This window comes from Stegostoma tigrinum, chromosome 6, assembly GCF_030684315.1.
Source record: "Stegostoma tigrinum isolate sSteTig4 chromosome 6, sSteTig4.hap1, whole genome shotgun sequence".
NCBI classification, from domain to species: domain Eukaryota; kingdom Metazoa; phylum Chordata; class Chondrichthyes; order Orectolobiformes; family Stegostomatidae; genus Stegostoma; species Stegostoma tigrinum.
Window position 1 is genome coordinate 113,720,373 of NC_081359.1, and position 13,142 is coordinate 113,733,514.

General features: G+C 46.9%; 1 protein-coding gene across 1 annotated transcript in view; it reads right to left on the reverse strand.

The window, feature by feature from the left end:
* Positions 1-13,142, reverse strand: part of LOC125453602 (dynein heavy chain domain-containing protein 1) — a 198,284-nt gene that overhangs the window by 88,725 nt on the left and 96,417 nt on the right. Inside the window, exons 22-25 of the mRNA XM_059646974.1 lie at positions 12,941-13,133; positions 8,643-8,943; positions 4,445-6,227; positions 1,793-2,019 (exon numbers count right to left, since the gene is read on the reverse strand). Coding sequence (XP_059502957.1) covers positions 1,793-2,019; positions 4,445-6,227; positions 8,643-8,943; positions 12,941-13,133 — 2,504 coding nt within the window. The remainder of the gene's footprint in view (positions 1-1,792; positions 2,020-4,444; positions 6,228-8,642; positions 8,944-12,940; positions 13,134-13,142) is intronic.

Genomic DNA, 13,142 nt, shown 5'->3' on the forward strand with positions numbered 1-13,142 from the left:
GAAAGTTCACCAGGCTGATCCTGGATATGGAGGGACTGTCTTATGAGGAGAGGATTGGTAGGTTGGGCCTGTGTCCATCAGAGTTTAGAAAATGAGAGGTAACTTCATTGAAACAGCGCAGATTCTTTGGGGGCTCTTTCTCCTTGTGAGAAAGTGTAGGACCAGAGGTCATCATCTCAGAATAAGGAGCACCAATTTAAGACAGAGATGTGGAGAAATGTCTTCTCTCAGAGGGGACTGAATCTGTGGAATTCTTTATAACAGAGGCATGTTGAAGCTGGGTCATTGAGTAGATTCAAAGCTGAGAGAGACTGATTTTAATCAGTAAGGGAATTAAAGATTACGGGGAAAAGGCAGGAGAGTGGACTTGAGGATTCTCAAATCAGCCATGATCTCATTGAATGTCAGAGGGCTGAATGGCCTGCTTCTATTCCCATGTTTTATGATTTTACAGTAACTGGCTGACTGGGGAAGGCAGGGAAAGAAGCTGAATGATTATCATTTTGGTGGGAATAGGCAGGAGGAGGCTCTAACAAACTAGAGGAGCTTAGACAGGTGATGAGAGGAGTCAACAGATCTTCTGGTGAAAGATGTGAGGTCAGGGCTGGGGATGGGGGAGCTGGAAAATGCGATAGCATGTGGACTAGTGGGTTAGTGGATGTCAGGTCCTGAAGGCAGACTCACAGGAACAGGAAGATTCCATTCAGTCCCTTGAGCCTGTTCCACTATGGATCAACCTACAGTGAAACATTATCTCCATGCCTTGACAGAAGCCTATAAAATTATGTGATGCATAGATAGGGTTGACAGTCAGAATCTTTTTACCAGGGTAGAAATTTCTAATACAAGTGGGCATGTATTTAAGGTGAGAGGCAAGTGTTTTACACAGAGAGTGGTGGGAGTCTGGTACATGCTGTGAGGGGTGGTAGTGGAGGCAGATATGATAGGGGAATTTAAAAGACTTTTAGATAGGCACATGAATATGCAGGGGATGGAGGGATATGGATCAAGGGCAGACAGAAGGAATTAGTTTAATTTGGTGTCATGTTCAGTACAACATCATGGGCCAAAGGGCCCATTCCCGTACTGTATTATCTTCCATGTTCTGATTTCATGACTCTTTACCACTCTCCGCAAGTTACATCTGTTACTCTCACTGTTTACATTTCCACTGAGCCCCAGCACCAACAGTTTTCCTGGGCAGTTGATTCCAGATACTATACCCCTCTGTGTGAGGAAGTGCTCCCTGACATCAGCCTTGAACAGCCCAGCACAGGTTTGAAGGTTCTGACCTCTCCTTTCTTCTGGACTCTGCTTCAACCTCATCCCCTTCACCTGCCCTTCCCCAGAGGGAATAGTTTCTCTTCATTGACCCCCCATAGGATCCTTGAATCATTCTGAACATGTTGATTGGATTATCGTTTAATCTTTAACACTCGAGGGATTACAAGGTGGGTCTCTGGGGGGGAGCTTTGAGGATTGTGGAAATAGATGAACAGCCAAGATCTAATTGAATGGCAGAGCAGGCTTGATGAGCTGAATGGCCTACTCCTATTCCTGTTTTTGATAGCACTCCTGAACACTCAGCATTTGTAAATTACCCTCATAATGCAATCTTTTTATCCCTCTCTGAGGCTGACATCTCCTCCTGAGGTGTGGGCTGTGGATCTGAGCTCAGTGACTGTGCAGGATTGTAAAGTAATTACTCTCCTCTCTAGCCCGAGTTACCGCGGCCCTCCACCACCCTGAGCCCTGAGCCCTGCACCGAGGCTGAGGTGGGAGTCCGACTGACCATTAGTCCTGTTGATTGTTGAGAGGTTGCTGACTCCAAGTTGTGAGTTGGCGATCTGTGTGTAAGCTTGGTGTGGCCAAGGCTGCCAGACATCAATGTAGCTACAGTGCAGGAGGAAGTGAGCCAGGTATCCAGGGAGACCAGCCCTCAGTCCAGGTGTGTACGCATTGCTCCATGTGTTCAACAGCAACACCACATGGAGAGACTGCAATACAGCCAGGAAAAACCTATACCAGAGGGACAGAGTGAGAGAGAGTGAGTCAGCTGGAGCAACAAACCATAGAATCCCAACAGTGTGGAAACTGGCCCTTTGTCCCAACAAGTCCACACTGACCCTTGGTGCATCCCACCCAGACCTATCGCCCTTCTACCCACCTATTCTACAAACCCCTGCACACTACTGGCAATTTAGCATGGCTAATCCACCTAACCTGTACATCTTTGGACTGCAGGAGGAAACCGGAGCAACCGGAGGAAATCCACGCAGACACGGGGAGAATGTGCAAACTCCACACAGACAGTCGCTTGAGGCTGGAATCGAACCCAGGTCCCTGGTGCTGTGAGGCTGCAGTGCTAACCACTGAGCCACTGTGCCACCCTAAGGAGTGGCATGAATGGGGGAAGGGCAAATGGGGAGCAGCATGGGGTTAAGGATGCAATGAGGAGGCAGCCTAGGCTAAGTACAGTACAGGATGGGCAGCTGTACATTACTGGGTCACAACGAGTTTATCAAGTGATAACTTGGAACTGGAAAGTCAAATAGTTAACGAGAACTACGGTATATTTGCTGTTTACGAAACACAAGCCACAAGTGCTTTTGGAAAACAGCATCTAGCAAGTTTTAGAGTGTGATAAGGATGGAGTTTTATTGCTTTAATTGTTGAGGTGACAGATCTGATACATTGCCATTGCCTGGCCACAGTTTCTGGTCTGAAGTAGCTGCTGCAGACGCTTCTGAGGAGTTAGTACTGTGCTTCTCAGTCAGTAAGGATCAGTGTCCGGATATGAAAGCAGCACTGTCTACATCTCTCACAGTGAGGTGGATTGGATAAACTGGATCAAGTTTCAAACGTCAGAACTCCTAATTGTTTCTTTCCAGAATCTGAAATCTGGTTTGAAGGAACTTCAGGATAATAAAATGTGAGGCTGGATGAACACAGCAGGCCAAACAGCATCTCAGGAGCACAAAAGCTGACGTTTCGGGCCTAGACCCTTCATCAGAGGTGAAGGAACTTCACATCATTCTACCGCTTTAGTTTAGATCTTTGACTCACAAAGTTTTACTATTTTCTTACTCATAACTGCTCTTCACAGCTGTGTCCGAGTTTGTATGTGAGAGTGTGTTTGTGTGCGTGTGGATTAGAGAGAGTCTCTGTGCGTGTGTGTCTATGTATGAGAGAGTGTGTCTGTTGTGTGTGTATGTGAGAAAAAGAGAGAGAGTGTGATAGAGTGTCCGTGTGTGTGTGACAGTGTGAGAGAGTGTGTCTGTTGTGTGTGTGTCAGAGAGAGAGAGACAGAGAGAGAGAGAGAGAGAGAGAGAGAGAGAAAGAGAGAGCGAGAGAGAGAGTGTCTGTGGTCAGAACCTCAGGCACTTGGTGCTCACACCGTAAACTGAGATCAAAGGATTGAGACAGGGGCTCCATTTGGATGGAGCTAAGAAACAGCAAGGGTGGCACGGTGGCTCAGTGATTAGCACTACAGCCTCACAGCGCCAGGGACCCGGGTTCGCTTCCCGCCTCGGGCGACTGTGTCGAGTTTGCACATTCTCCCCGTGTTTGCGTGGGTTTCCTCCGGGTGCTCCAGTTTCCTCCCACAGTCCAAAGATGTGCAGACTAGGTGGATTGGCCATGCTAAATAGCTTGTAGTGTTCAGGGGTGTGTGGGTTATAGGGGGATGGGTCTGGGTGGGATGCTTCAAGGGGCAGTGTGGGCTTGTTGGGCCGAAGGGCCTGTTTCCACACTGCAGGAAATCTAATCTAATCTAAAAAAATGTAACAAACATAGGTGGAATTGTTTATAGGTCTATCAAGTTTGGGGGGAGCTTTGAGGATTGTGGAAATAGATGAACAGCTAAGATCTCATTGAATGGCAGAGCAGGCTTGATGGGCTGAATGGCCTACTCCTATTCCTGTTTTTGACAGCACTCCCTAACAGTCAGCATTTGTAAATTGTATTTGGATACCACACTCACTTACCTACCAGGTCCATAAAACTCACATCTGCCTGTCAGTACCTTCAGTTATACAGCTTGATTTGGAAGGGTTGTGAGTCTTTGGCACTCCTTACCAGAAAGGCCTGTGGGGGGGCAGATTCCTTGCGTATAGTTAAGGCTGAGATAGATTCTTGATCAGTCGGGGAATCAAGGGTTACAGGGAATAGGTGGGAAAGTGGACATGAGGAATGTTGGATCAGACATGATCCTATTGAATGTTGGAGCAGGCTCGAGGGGCTGAATGGTCTACTTCTGTTCATATTTCTTATAGCCTAATAGTCTAAGTCACCCAAACACACAGTGATGCTACCAGTGACATCTGCCCCTCTTTTATTGCAGTGACACACAGTACAGGGGAACAGAGCAGAACTGGCATGGCACAGGTACATCCTGGTGTTGGAGCTGCAGGAAAAGGCCAGAGATTGAAAGTTCTACACCTACCTCTCAATCACATGCTCTCTCTTCACATTCAGTGGCAGCCTCTTGATGTTGGAAAACGTCTTGACTAATTCCTCCAATTCACTGGCTGTGTAAAGCTCAGGATATTTACCCTCTGCTATCACGTCACTCAGATCTTGGAATGTGTCCTTCCTCAGAGCTCCATGGACTAGGATCACTGTGTCTCTTCCATAAATCCCAGCTCCATAACTTGCCTGCTTAATCACTTTGGCAATCTCCAGTTTCGACATCTGACCATTGATGTCAAAGAGGTCGGCCATAGTGAGGTAAGCAGCCAGTCTGACTAGTGTTTTACGGCCAGAGAAATTAGTGAGAGACAGCAAGACACAATGACTTCTGGGGGTGCACAGAACCCTGTAGATACGTACAAAGTGGTACACACATTCGTTGAAGAAAATGATTTGATAGTTGGTTTTGTTTTTGTGGTTCTGTTTCTGGACAATTAGCTGGAGCTGCTGAGCTAGAGTATCACAACTCACCTCCCGGTATGGGTTCCACCTGGGAGAGGTCATCTGCTGTTTATTAGCTGGACGGACAGCCCTCTTGCTGTAGATGAGGTTAACTATAGATTCCTCTGTGCGCAGTAAGTGGAACGGTAGCAGTGATTTTAGAGTTTCTGACCTTTTAGATTTCCTGCTGCGACTTCTGACACGTTTTTGCTTTCTCTGAACAGAGCTCTCACTTTCGGTCGGGCGAGTTGGATAGATGTTGATCTGTGGTACCCCAGTTGGAGAACGGCCTCTGGTCTTTGAGTCATGTGTCTGACCATCTGAGACTGAAGTCAACAAACTATAAACCTCAGAACTGGAAGATTCTCTCTTGGTGGTTCCTGCTTTCTCTGGAGACTTGCTTGAGATCTTTGATCCCGATTCATTGAGCTGCAGAGATTGTGGTAATTGGGTTTTGAGGTCTAGGTTAGCGGAAGCTCCAGCCTCTCTGCCATCATCACCAGATGTCTCTCTAGACCTATCTGCACTCTGCTCCTCCAGGGAGACTGGTATGGTGATTTGATGGAACTCTGCCACATTTGGTTGGTTCAAATGAGAGTCCTCAATTGAGGAGTCAGCTATTTCCCGCAGAGTCCGAAGGCTTTCAGCTCCACGTTCAATGGTACAGAAATGAAACTGAGCCACTTCCACCAGCATCTGTGTAAAAGTCTTCTTCTCCCCTTCAGTAAGGAGGCAGTCGGAGAAAGTCCTCATGGACTCATGTAGCCACAGATCGATGATGATTTTAATGACAGATGAAATGGTGAATGATACCTGAGATCCTGAATGCTTCTGTATACCTTTCTTGGGTTTGACCAGCATGGTGATAGAGGCAGGATTCAACAAGAATATACCATTCAACACTGACCCAATATCTACCATTGAGAACAGATAATGGGCACGGCTAGGTGATGGCTTCAGAGTCTGCCTCACCCTCTGGTAAACTTCCACTGTGGCCGAAACAAGGGCTTGGGTCAGAGCGGTGTGTCTGGTCAGTGTGTAGGTGGGGAAGCTGTTCAGCCACTGGGTCACACAGGGGGTATAAATGGCTGATAACATGGCCGAGGTCATCTCTGGGAGTGCAAGGACTGTGAATAATCGGGTGAAACGAGACGAGATAAAACCCATTCTTCCTCGGAGTGGTGCACACGTCATGATATAGTTGACACGGGCAGAATGGAAGTAACGGAACTGTTGACAGTTCCCATCATATGAGCCATGGCAGGTCAGTGAGTGACGGAATGTTTCGATGACTGGTTGGCATCCTGAACCAGGCTCTAAAAGATTTAAAAATGGCAAGATTAAACTCAACATCAACTCTGTCAACATAATGCGCTAAAATGTGTGGGTGCGTACTGGAGACAGGAGTGTGACATGAAAGGTGTCTGATTTATATACACATCATTTGATCATCAGGTAATGGCATGGGGGTTGGGTATTTCTCTGAAGGATGATTCAAAAATATCCAGGACTGATAGTCCCCTGGAGCAGTGACCCTAATCCAGGGTGTGTCAGAGAGGGACCCCCTGGATTTTATTTTGGTGCTTAATGATAAGTGGAGTAACAACTGATAGCATCAACTGGTTTTGGTTCTGGATCACTCAGTACAGCAGTATGTTGAAGTATCTGAGCAGCTTGATTCAAAATATCTACAATGGGCTATTTTGAGGGTTCCTGTGATAATGTCCATGTCTCTGAGCCAGGGGGCGCAGGTTCAAGTCTCACCTGCTCCAGAGGTCTGTAATAACATCTCTGAACAGGTTGATTAGAAAACATAATAATTTTACCATAGGAAAACAAGAAATTGAAAGTTTTAGTGCAGTTCGGACAAGTCCTGACTGAGGTGAGCAGCAAATGTAGTTTCCGTGCTAGAATGAGTCTAGGATAGCACGGGGAAAGAACACTAATTTCATTAGAAAAGTTTAATTTGTGAAACTTTCAAACCTGCAGTGTTTGGGTCGACATTTGAAGGTTACTAAATGCTGTGAAAGCCTGCACCCTCAGGTTCGAAAGTATTGTTTTAGAAGACTTTTGACAGGAAAAGAAGTGGGGAGGATCAGTAAATCTGAATGTAGAGATTTGATACAGGGGACAGTTTATCTGGATTTAAATCTCTGTGATAGGTTGTGTTGGGAAAGGGGATGAGACGTTGTTTTGCTGTGTTCTAAGGTCTTTTGAACTGTGTTCTACATTTAGATAGCTTGGTTTGTTATTTCTGTCTTTTGTGTGATATACTCCTGTTCTGCTGTTAAAGAAACACTGCAGCCTCATGTGACCATGTTTCAGTCTGCAGCTGCAACACCAACTAAAATAACAACAAACATATCTATCAAGCCAACTTTAATTCCTAAATTTGACTTGTCCAGTCTTTGCATCAACTGAGATCATTAGAAATGTGTGGGAGTGTGTGGGGTTTGAATATGGAGATAAGTGGGGTGTGGGGGGGCATCAGCTTTTGGGGGGTTAAGTATGGAGGTGAATATGGGTGAAAGTGTAAATGTGTTTTCAAGGCGGTGAGTGTGAGGGGGAGGTATTGTGCGAGTGGGATCATGTGTGTGAGGATAGTTACTATGACATGGCAGAATGGCTGTTCCCTCCAATGGCAGCCAGAGTGAGAACTTGCCTGGAACTCCAAGCTGTTGCTTGAGAAAGGTCAGGTGAGATTCGACACAAAAAAGAAAATGTAGCTCTAAGGGCCCTCGGTGACAGAACTGGTGAAGGAAGAGTATTCTTCACTGATGGCAAAGTTGGGTGATGGCAGCAGTGGGATGGTGGTCCTGGTTATTGTAGCTTGATTTGTTAACACAATCTGACCAACGTCCCATCAAACCTGCATGACAGCACCCCACAAACTCCACCATAAACAAAGTTATATTCAAAATTTTACCAGCATCTATTTGCCTGGTCCAGCGGCAGTGCAGAATTGGTGACGGTGATCGGGCTGTGGACTTACAAGTTCTGAAACATGGACCTGCACACTGGCATCACAGGCATGAAGATGATTATTCAGATGTGCTGTCTCTGGGAACTGTCCTCTGGGAACAGGATAGACTCTGTGTACTCCAAATGGGGAAGGAGCAAGAAAAGGAGCCCAGAAGATAATCTGCCCCAGTTCCTCCTGGTGGGGGAACCATCACCTGCAGGATCACCATTATCATAGTCACAATACAAACTTTAAACTCTGTACTTGGAGCATTTGAATACTCTTGGATAATCCCAAGAGGGACTGTCCAGAAACCAGATCTGTATTTGGATCATGTGAACCAGAAAGACTCCACATTGACACTGCCAACTCCAACACAGCTACATCCTGCTGGGGGTCAGGTGACAGTGAGACACCTCCTACTGGAAAGGAAAAGTGATCATGGACTGGCTTTAAGATGGTAATGTGGGAGTAACATGGGAGGGATGGTCAGTGCAACGGCCTTGGGATCAGGGTGATGGTGGATTAGGAGGAACAGAGATATTCTGGGGACATCAAACTAACAGTCTAGCAGGAACTCGGGAGGGGGATAGGAGCTGTCAGTCTATTGTTGGGGTGGGAGCAGGGGAGGGAGGCAAGTTTAGGGTCAGGCACTCTTGAAGTCAGGGTCACTCGCAGGCTCAGGTCACTCCTCACTCTCAGGGACCCTGTGTATTGATTCTCTGTATTTGTTCCGCGGTTTTGAACACAGTGGCGACCCCTCACTCACTGAAAGGAGCAGCGTGAATGTCATCCAGGAAGAAAAGGGTTTTGGCCTTGGCAGTAGCAGTCACTGCAGATGGTAAGGAGAGTTCCTGCTGCCCGCTGGTGAAGACCCTCTCTGTCAGATAGCATCGAGCATGTCTGGGCTGGCTGTTCGGGCTGATGGGCAGTCGATACATAGTGGGGCAGGAAATTAATCCTTTCAATGCCTGTACAAAGCTGGTCTTCCCAGAGAGCTGCTCACCAACCAGCAGTGCGGAACAACCTGATGAAAGCAGCAGCTCCAATAACTTCACATACCGCTCAAACTGTAAAAGAAACAATCAGATTTAATTTGGGCTTTAGAAAGATATTTGACATATATCTGTTCCTGTTCAGCATTCATGTACACACCCTCCAACAGTGCAGCTCCTCCTCAGCACTGACCCTCCGACAGTGCGGTGCTCCCTCAGCGCTGACCCTCCAACAGTGCCCGCTCCCTCAGCGCTGACCCTCTGACAGTGTGGCGCTCCCTCAGCGCTGACCCTCCGACAGTGCGGCGCTCCCTCAGCACTGACCCTCCGACAGTGCAGTGCTCCCTCAGCGCTGACCCTCCAACAGTGCCCACTCCCTCAGCGCTGACCCTCCGACAGTGCCCACTCCCTCAGCACTGACCCTCAGGCAGTGCGCGCTCCCTCAGCACTGACCGTCCAACAGTGCAGCGCTCCCTCAGCACTGACCCTCCGACAGTGCCCACTCCCTCAGCACTGACCCTCAGGCAGTGCACGCTCCCTCAGCACTGACCGTCCAACAGTGCAGCGCTCCCTCAGCACTGACCCTCTGACAGTGCCCACTCCCTCAGCACTGACCCTCTGACAGTGCCCACTCCCTCAGCACTGACCCTCTGACAGTATAGAAGTTGGGAAGTTGTACAGAATGTTGGTGACGGCACACTTGGAGTATTCAGTTTTGGTCACCTTGCTATATGTTATTAAACTGGACAATGTGCAGAAAATACTTACAAGTATAGTGCCAGGACTCAAGGGACTGAGTTACAGGGAGAGGTTGGACAAGCCAGGAGCTTTTTTTCTTTACAGTGTAGGGGACTGAATGGGAGGGTGGGATCTTATAGAAGTGTGTAAGATCACGAGAGGCATGGATAGGGTGAATGTGCCTGGTCTTTTTCCCAGGGCTGGAGAATCAAGGATTAGAGAGCATCAGTTTAAGGTAAGAGGGAAAAGAATACAATGGGGACCTGGGCGATAACTTTTTTTACACAGAGGGTGGCACACATATGGAATGAGCTGCCAGTGGAAGTGGCTCAGTTGATACATTAATAACATTTAAAAGGAATTTGGACGAATACGTGGATCGGAAAGGTTTAGAAGGATATGGGCCAAGTGCAGGGAAATGGGATTTGTGTGGATGGACATTTTGGTCAGCATGGACCAGTTTGGGCCGAAGGGCCTTTCTCTGTGCTGTAGGACTCTATGACTCTATGACGCCCTCAGCAAAAATTGAGTCCTTTTTTTTGACTGGAATGATTGAGAAGGTTGAATCTCTCGATATTCTGATGACGGGTCACTAGACTCAAAACATTAACTTGCTTTCTCCTCCCATGGGTGTTGCCAGACCTGCTGCATTTTACCAGTAATTTCTGTTTTTGTTTATGTGATGAGTCTAGTTGATTTTCTGATCAATGGTGATAGTTGGTGATGGTTATTCAGCAATGCTAAGCAGATTATTATTTTATTCACTTGTGGGATGTGGCTGTTACTGGCCAGGCCAGCATTTATTGCCCATCCCGAGCTGTCCTTCAGCTGAGTGTCTTACTTGGCCATTTCAGAGAGCATTTGAGACACAACCACATTCTGTGGCCCTGGAGTCACTTAGAAGCCAGACTAGTTAAGGACAGCAGATTTCCTTCTTTGAAGGACACTCATGAACCAGATGGAGTTTTTCCTGACAATTGGCAATGACATCACTAGTTTCTTAATTCCAGATTTTAAAAAAATTGAATTCAAATTCCACCATCTGCCATGGCCAGATTCAAACCCAAGTGCCCAGAACATTAGCTGAGGTTCTGGATTGATCAACCTAGTGACAAATCCACTAGGCCATCATCTCCCCTGAGATGAAGTGCAAACCTTTCTTTAGAATGCACATTCTCTTCCTGTTTGGAAACAGCCTCTTTCCCTCACCAGAGGCACTGGGCACAAGCTGATGGTGCACAGGTTTGGAGTCAGCACCCACTACTGGACTCCTCAGCTGGTGAACATGGACTGGCACCTCTATCTTGAAGGCATTTGACCCAGTGTTAACTAGAGCTGAGGTTGTGGGGATCACTTATAGGTTTCTGGCGAAGGGTTGCACTTTCAGGTGTTGTCAGTAAAACAAAATGGATGCCGACACTGTGCTACTTCCTGTGAGCTCCTTGCAGCTGATCTAACTCTAGCATGTCTTATAAGCATTCTATGCCTTTAAACTTAAACTCTTTGATCTCAGCTCGTGCATGCCCTCTGCAATGTAACCTGTATGCCTGGTCTTTTTGATCTGTACATCCTTGCTTACTATGATCAGCCTGTACTGTTCATAAACAAATCTTTTCACTGTAATTTGGTACATGTGACAATAAATCAATCAATTGATAAAGAGCTGCCTGCTGATTGAACTGCAGCCCAATGGAGCTGACACATTGGTGGTGGACTGACAGAGATCACAGTGAGGCTCTTAGTTTGTATTGTTCATTATGACACCACCCTGACTTGACAACACTGGAACCTGCTCTTAATCCTAACTCTTGACTTGAGCTTCTAACCACTAAGATGCAACATCCCAAAGACTCACCAACTTTCACTTCTGGATTATCTCAACTCTTCCTCAATGTCAACTGGTACTGGAAATCTGAGCCAGAATTCCACTGTTTCCTGATGATTCTGTCCCTCAGGTAAATGTCCTTCTCTATATCATTGACAAACTTCAGCTCATCGAACCTCTACATGCAATAAATCTCCTTCCCATATCACCCCAGTGATGGACAATTAAACAACTCACTGCAGGAGGAGGCTGCATAAATATCCCCATCCTCAATGATGAAGGGAGGGGCAGAGCACATCAAAGCTCTCACTTCACCTCTGGAATGCAGCTCTTTTGTCCATGTTTGAACCAAGGCTGTAATGAGATCAGGAGGTGAGTGCCGGACCCCACACTGGAAATCACTGAGCAGGTTATTGCTGAGCAGGTGCTGCTTGATAGCACTGTTACTGACACCTTCCATCACTTTACTGATGATCGAGAGGAGACTGATGGGGCGGTAATTGGCCGGGTTGGATTTGTTCTGCTGTTGTGTACAGGACATACCTGGGCAATTTTCCACATTGTCGGGTAGATACCCATGTTGTAACTGTACTGGAACAGCTTGGCTAGAGGAGCAGCAAGTTCTGGAGCACAAGTCTTCAGGACTACTGCCGGAATATTGTCAGGATCTGTATCCTTTGCAGTATCCAGTGTCTCCAACTGTTTCTTGATATCACATGGAGTGAATTGAGTTGACTGAAGACTGGTATCTGTGATGCTGGGGACCACTCGAGGAGGCTGAGATGGATCATCCACTCAGCCCTTCTGGCTGAAGATTGCTGAGAATGCTTCAGCCTTATCTTTTGCACCGATGTGCTGGGCTCTTCATTGAGAATGGGGAGATACAATTTATTTTAACCATTATTGTTTAGAACAGAAGTGAAGCATAATGATACTGTCTCTTACTCCACCAAGTCAGCAGCAATTAAGTGTTAACCACATTGTTATGGGTATGGAGTCACCTAGACTAGGAACAGAATGTTCCTGAAGAATTTTCATGATCATACAACAATTTGTTGGTCACTTTTAGCAATCCCAAAGCTTTTAGTTCCAGATATTTTGAAAAACTGAATTCAGACTTCCATGAACACAGCAGGCCAAGCAGCATCTCAGGAGCACAAAAGCTGACGTTTCGGGCCTAGACCCTTCATCAGAGAGGTCTAGGCCCGAAACGTCAGCTTTTGTGCTCCTGAGATGCTGCTTGGCCTGCTGTGTTCATCCAGCCTCACATTTTGTTGTCTTGGAATCTCCAGCATCTGCAGTTCCCATTATTTCAGACTTCCATGTTGTCTCAGTGCGATGTGACCTCACAATCTCTAATCTCCAGCTGTGTGGTTCTTTAGGCCAGTGTAAAAATACCCACTGCACTGGCAGGGGTTAACCCGATAACTATTGATGCCACTGACCATGTTCCACATCCCTTTTTATCTGCCCCACTGTCTGTCTGTCTCTCCTCTCAGCCTGACTTACCTCAGGAATGAGAATGTAAGCGGGAACTTTGCTCTTCTTGTTTTCTGATTCACTGTGTCTGAACAGACCCTGCAGGCAGCCAGTGGCAGGCTCGATGTAATAGTCAAAGACCAGGCCCTCTGAGGGTATGTTGATGTTGTAGTCACTGCTGCTGAGAGCGTGCCTGGCAAACTGGTCAAACTGAGGCCAACAGCTGTGAGAA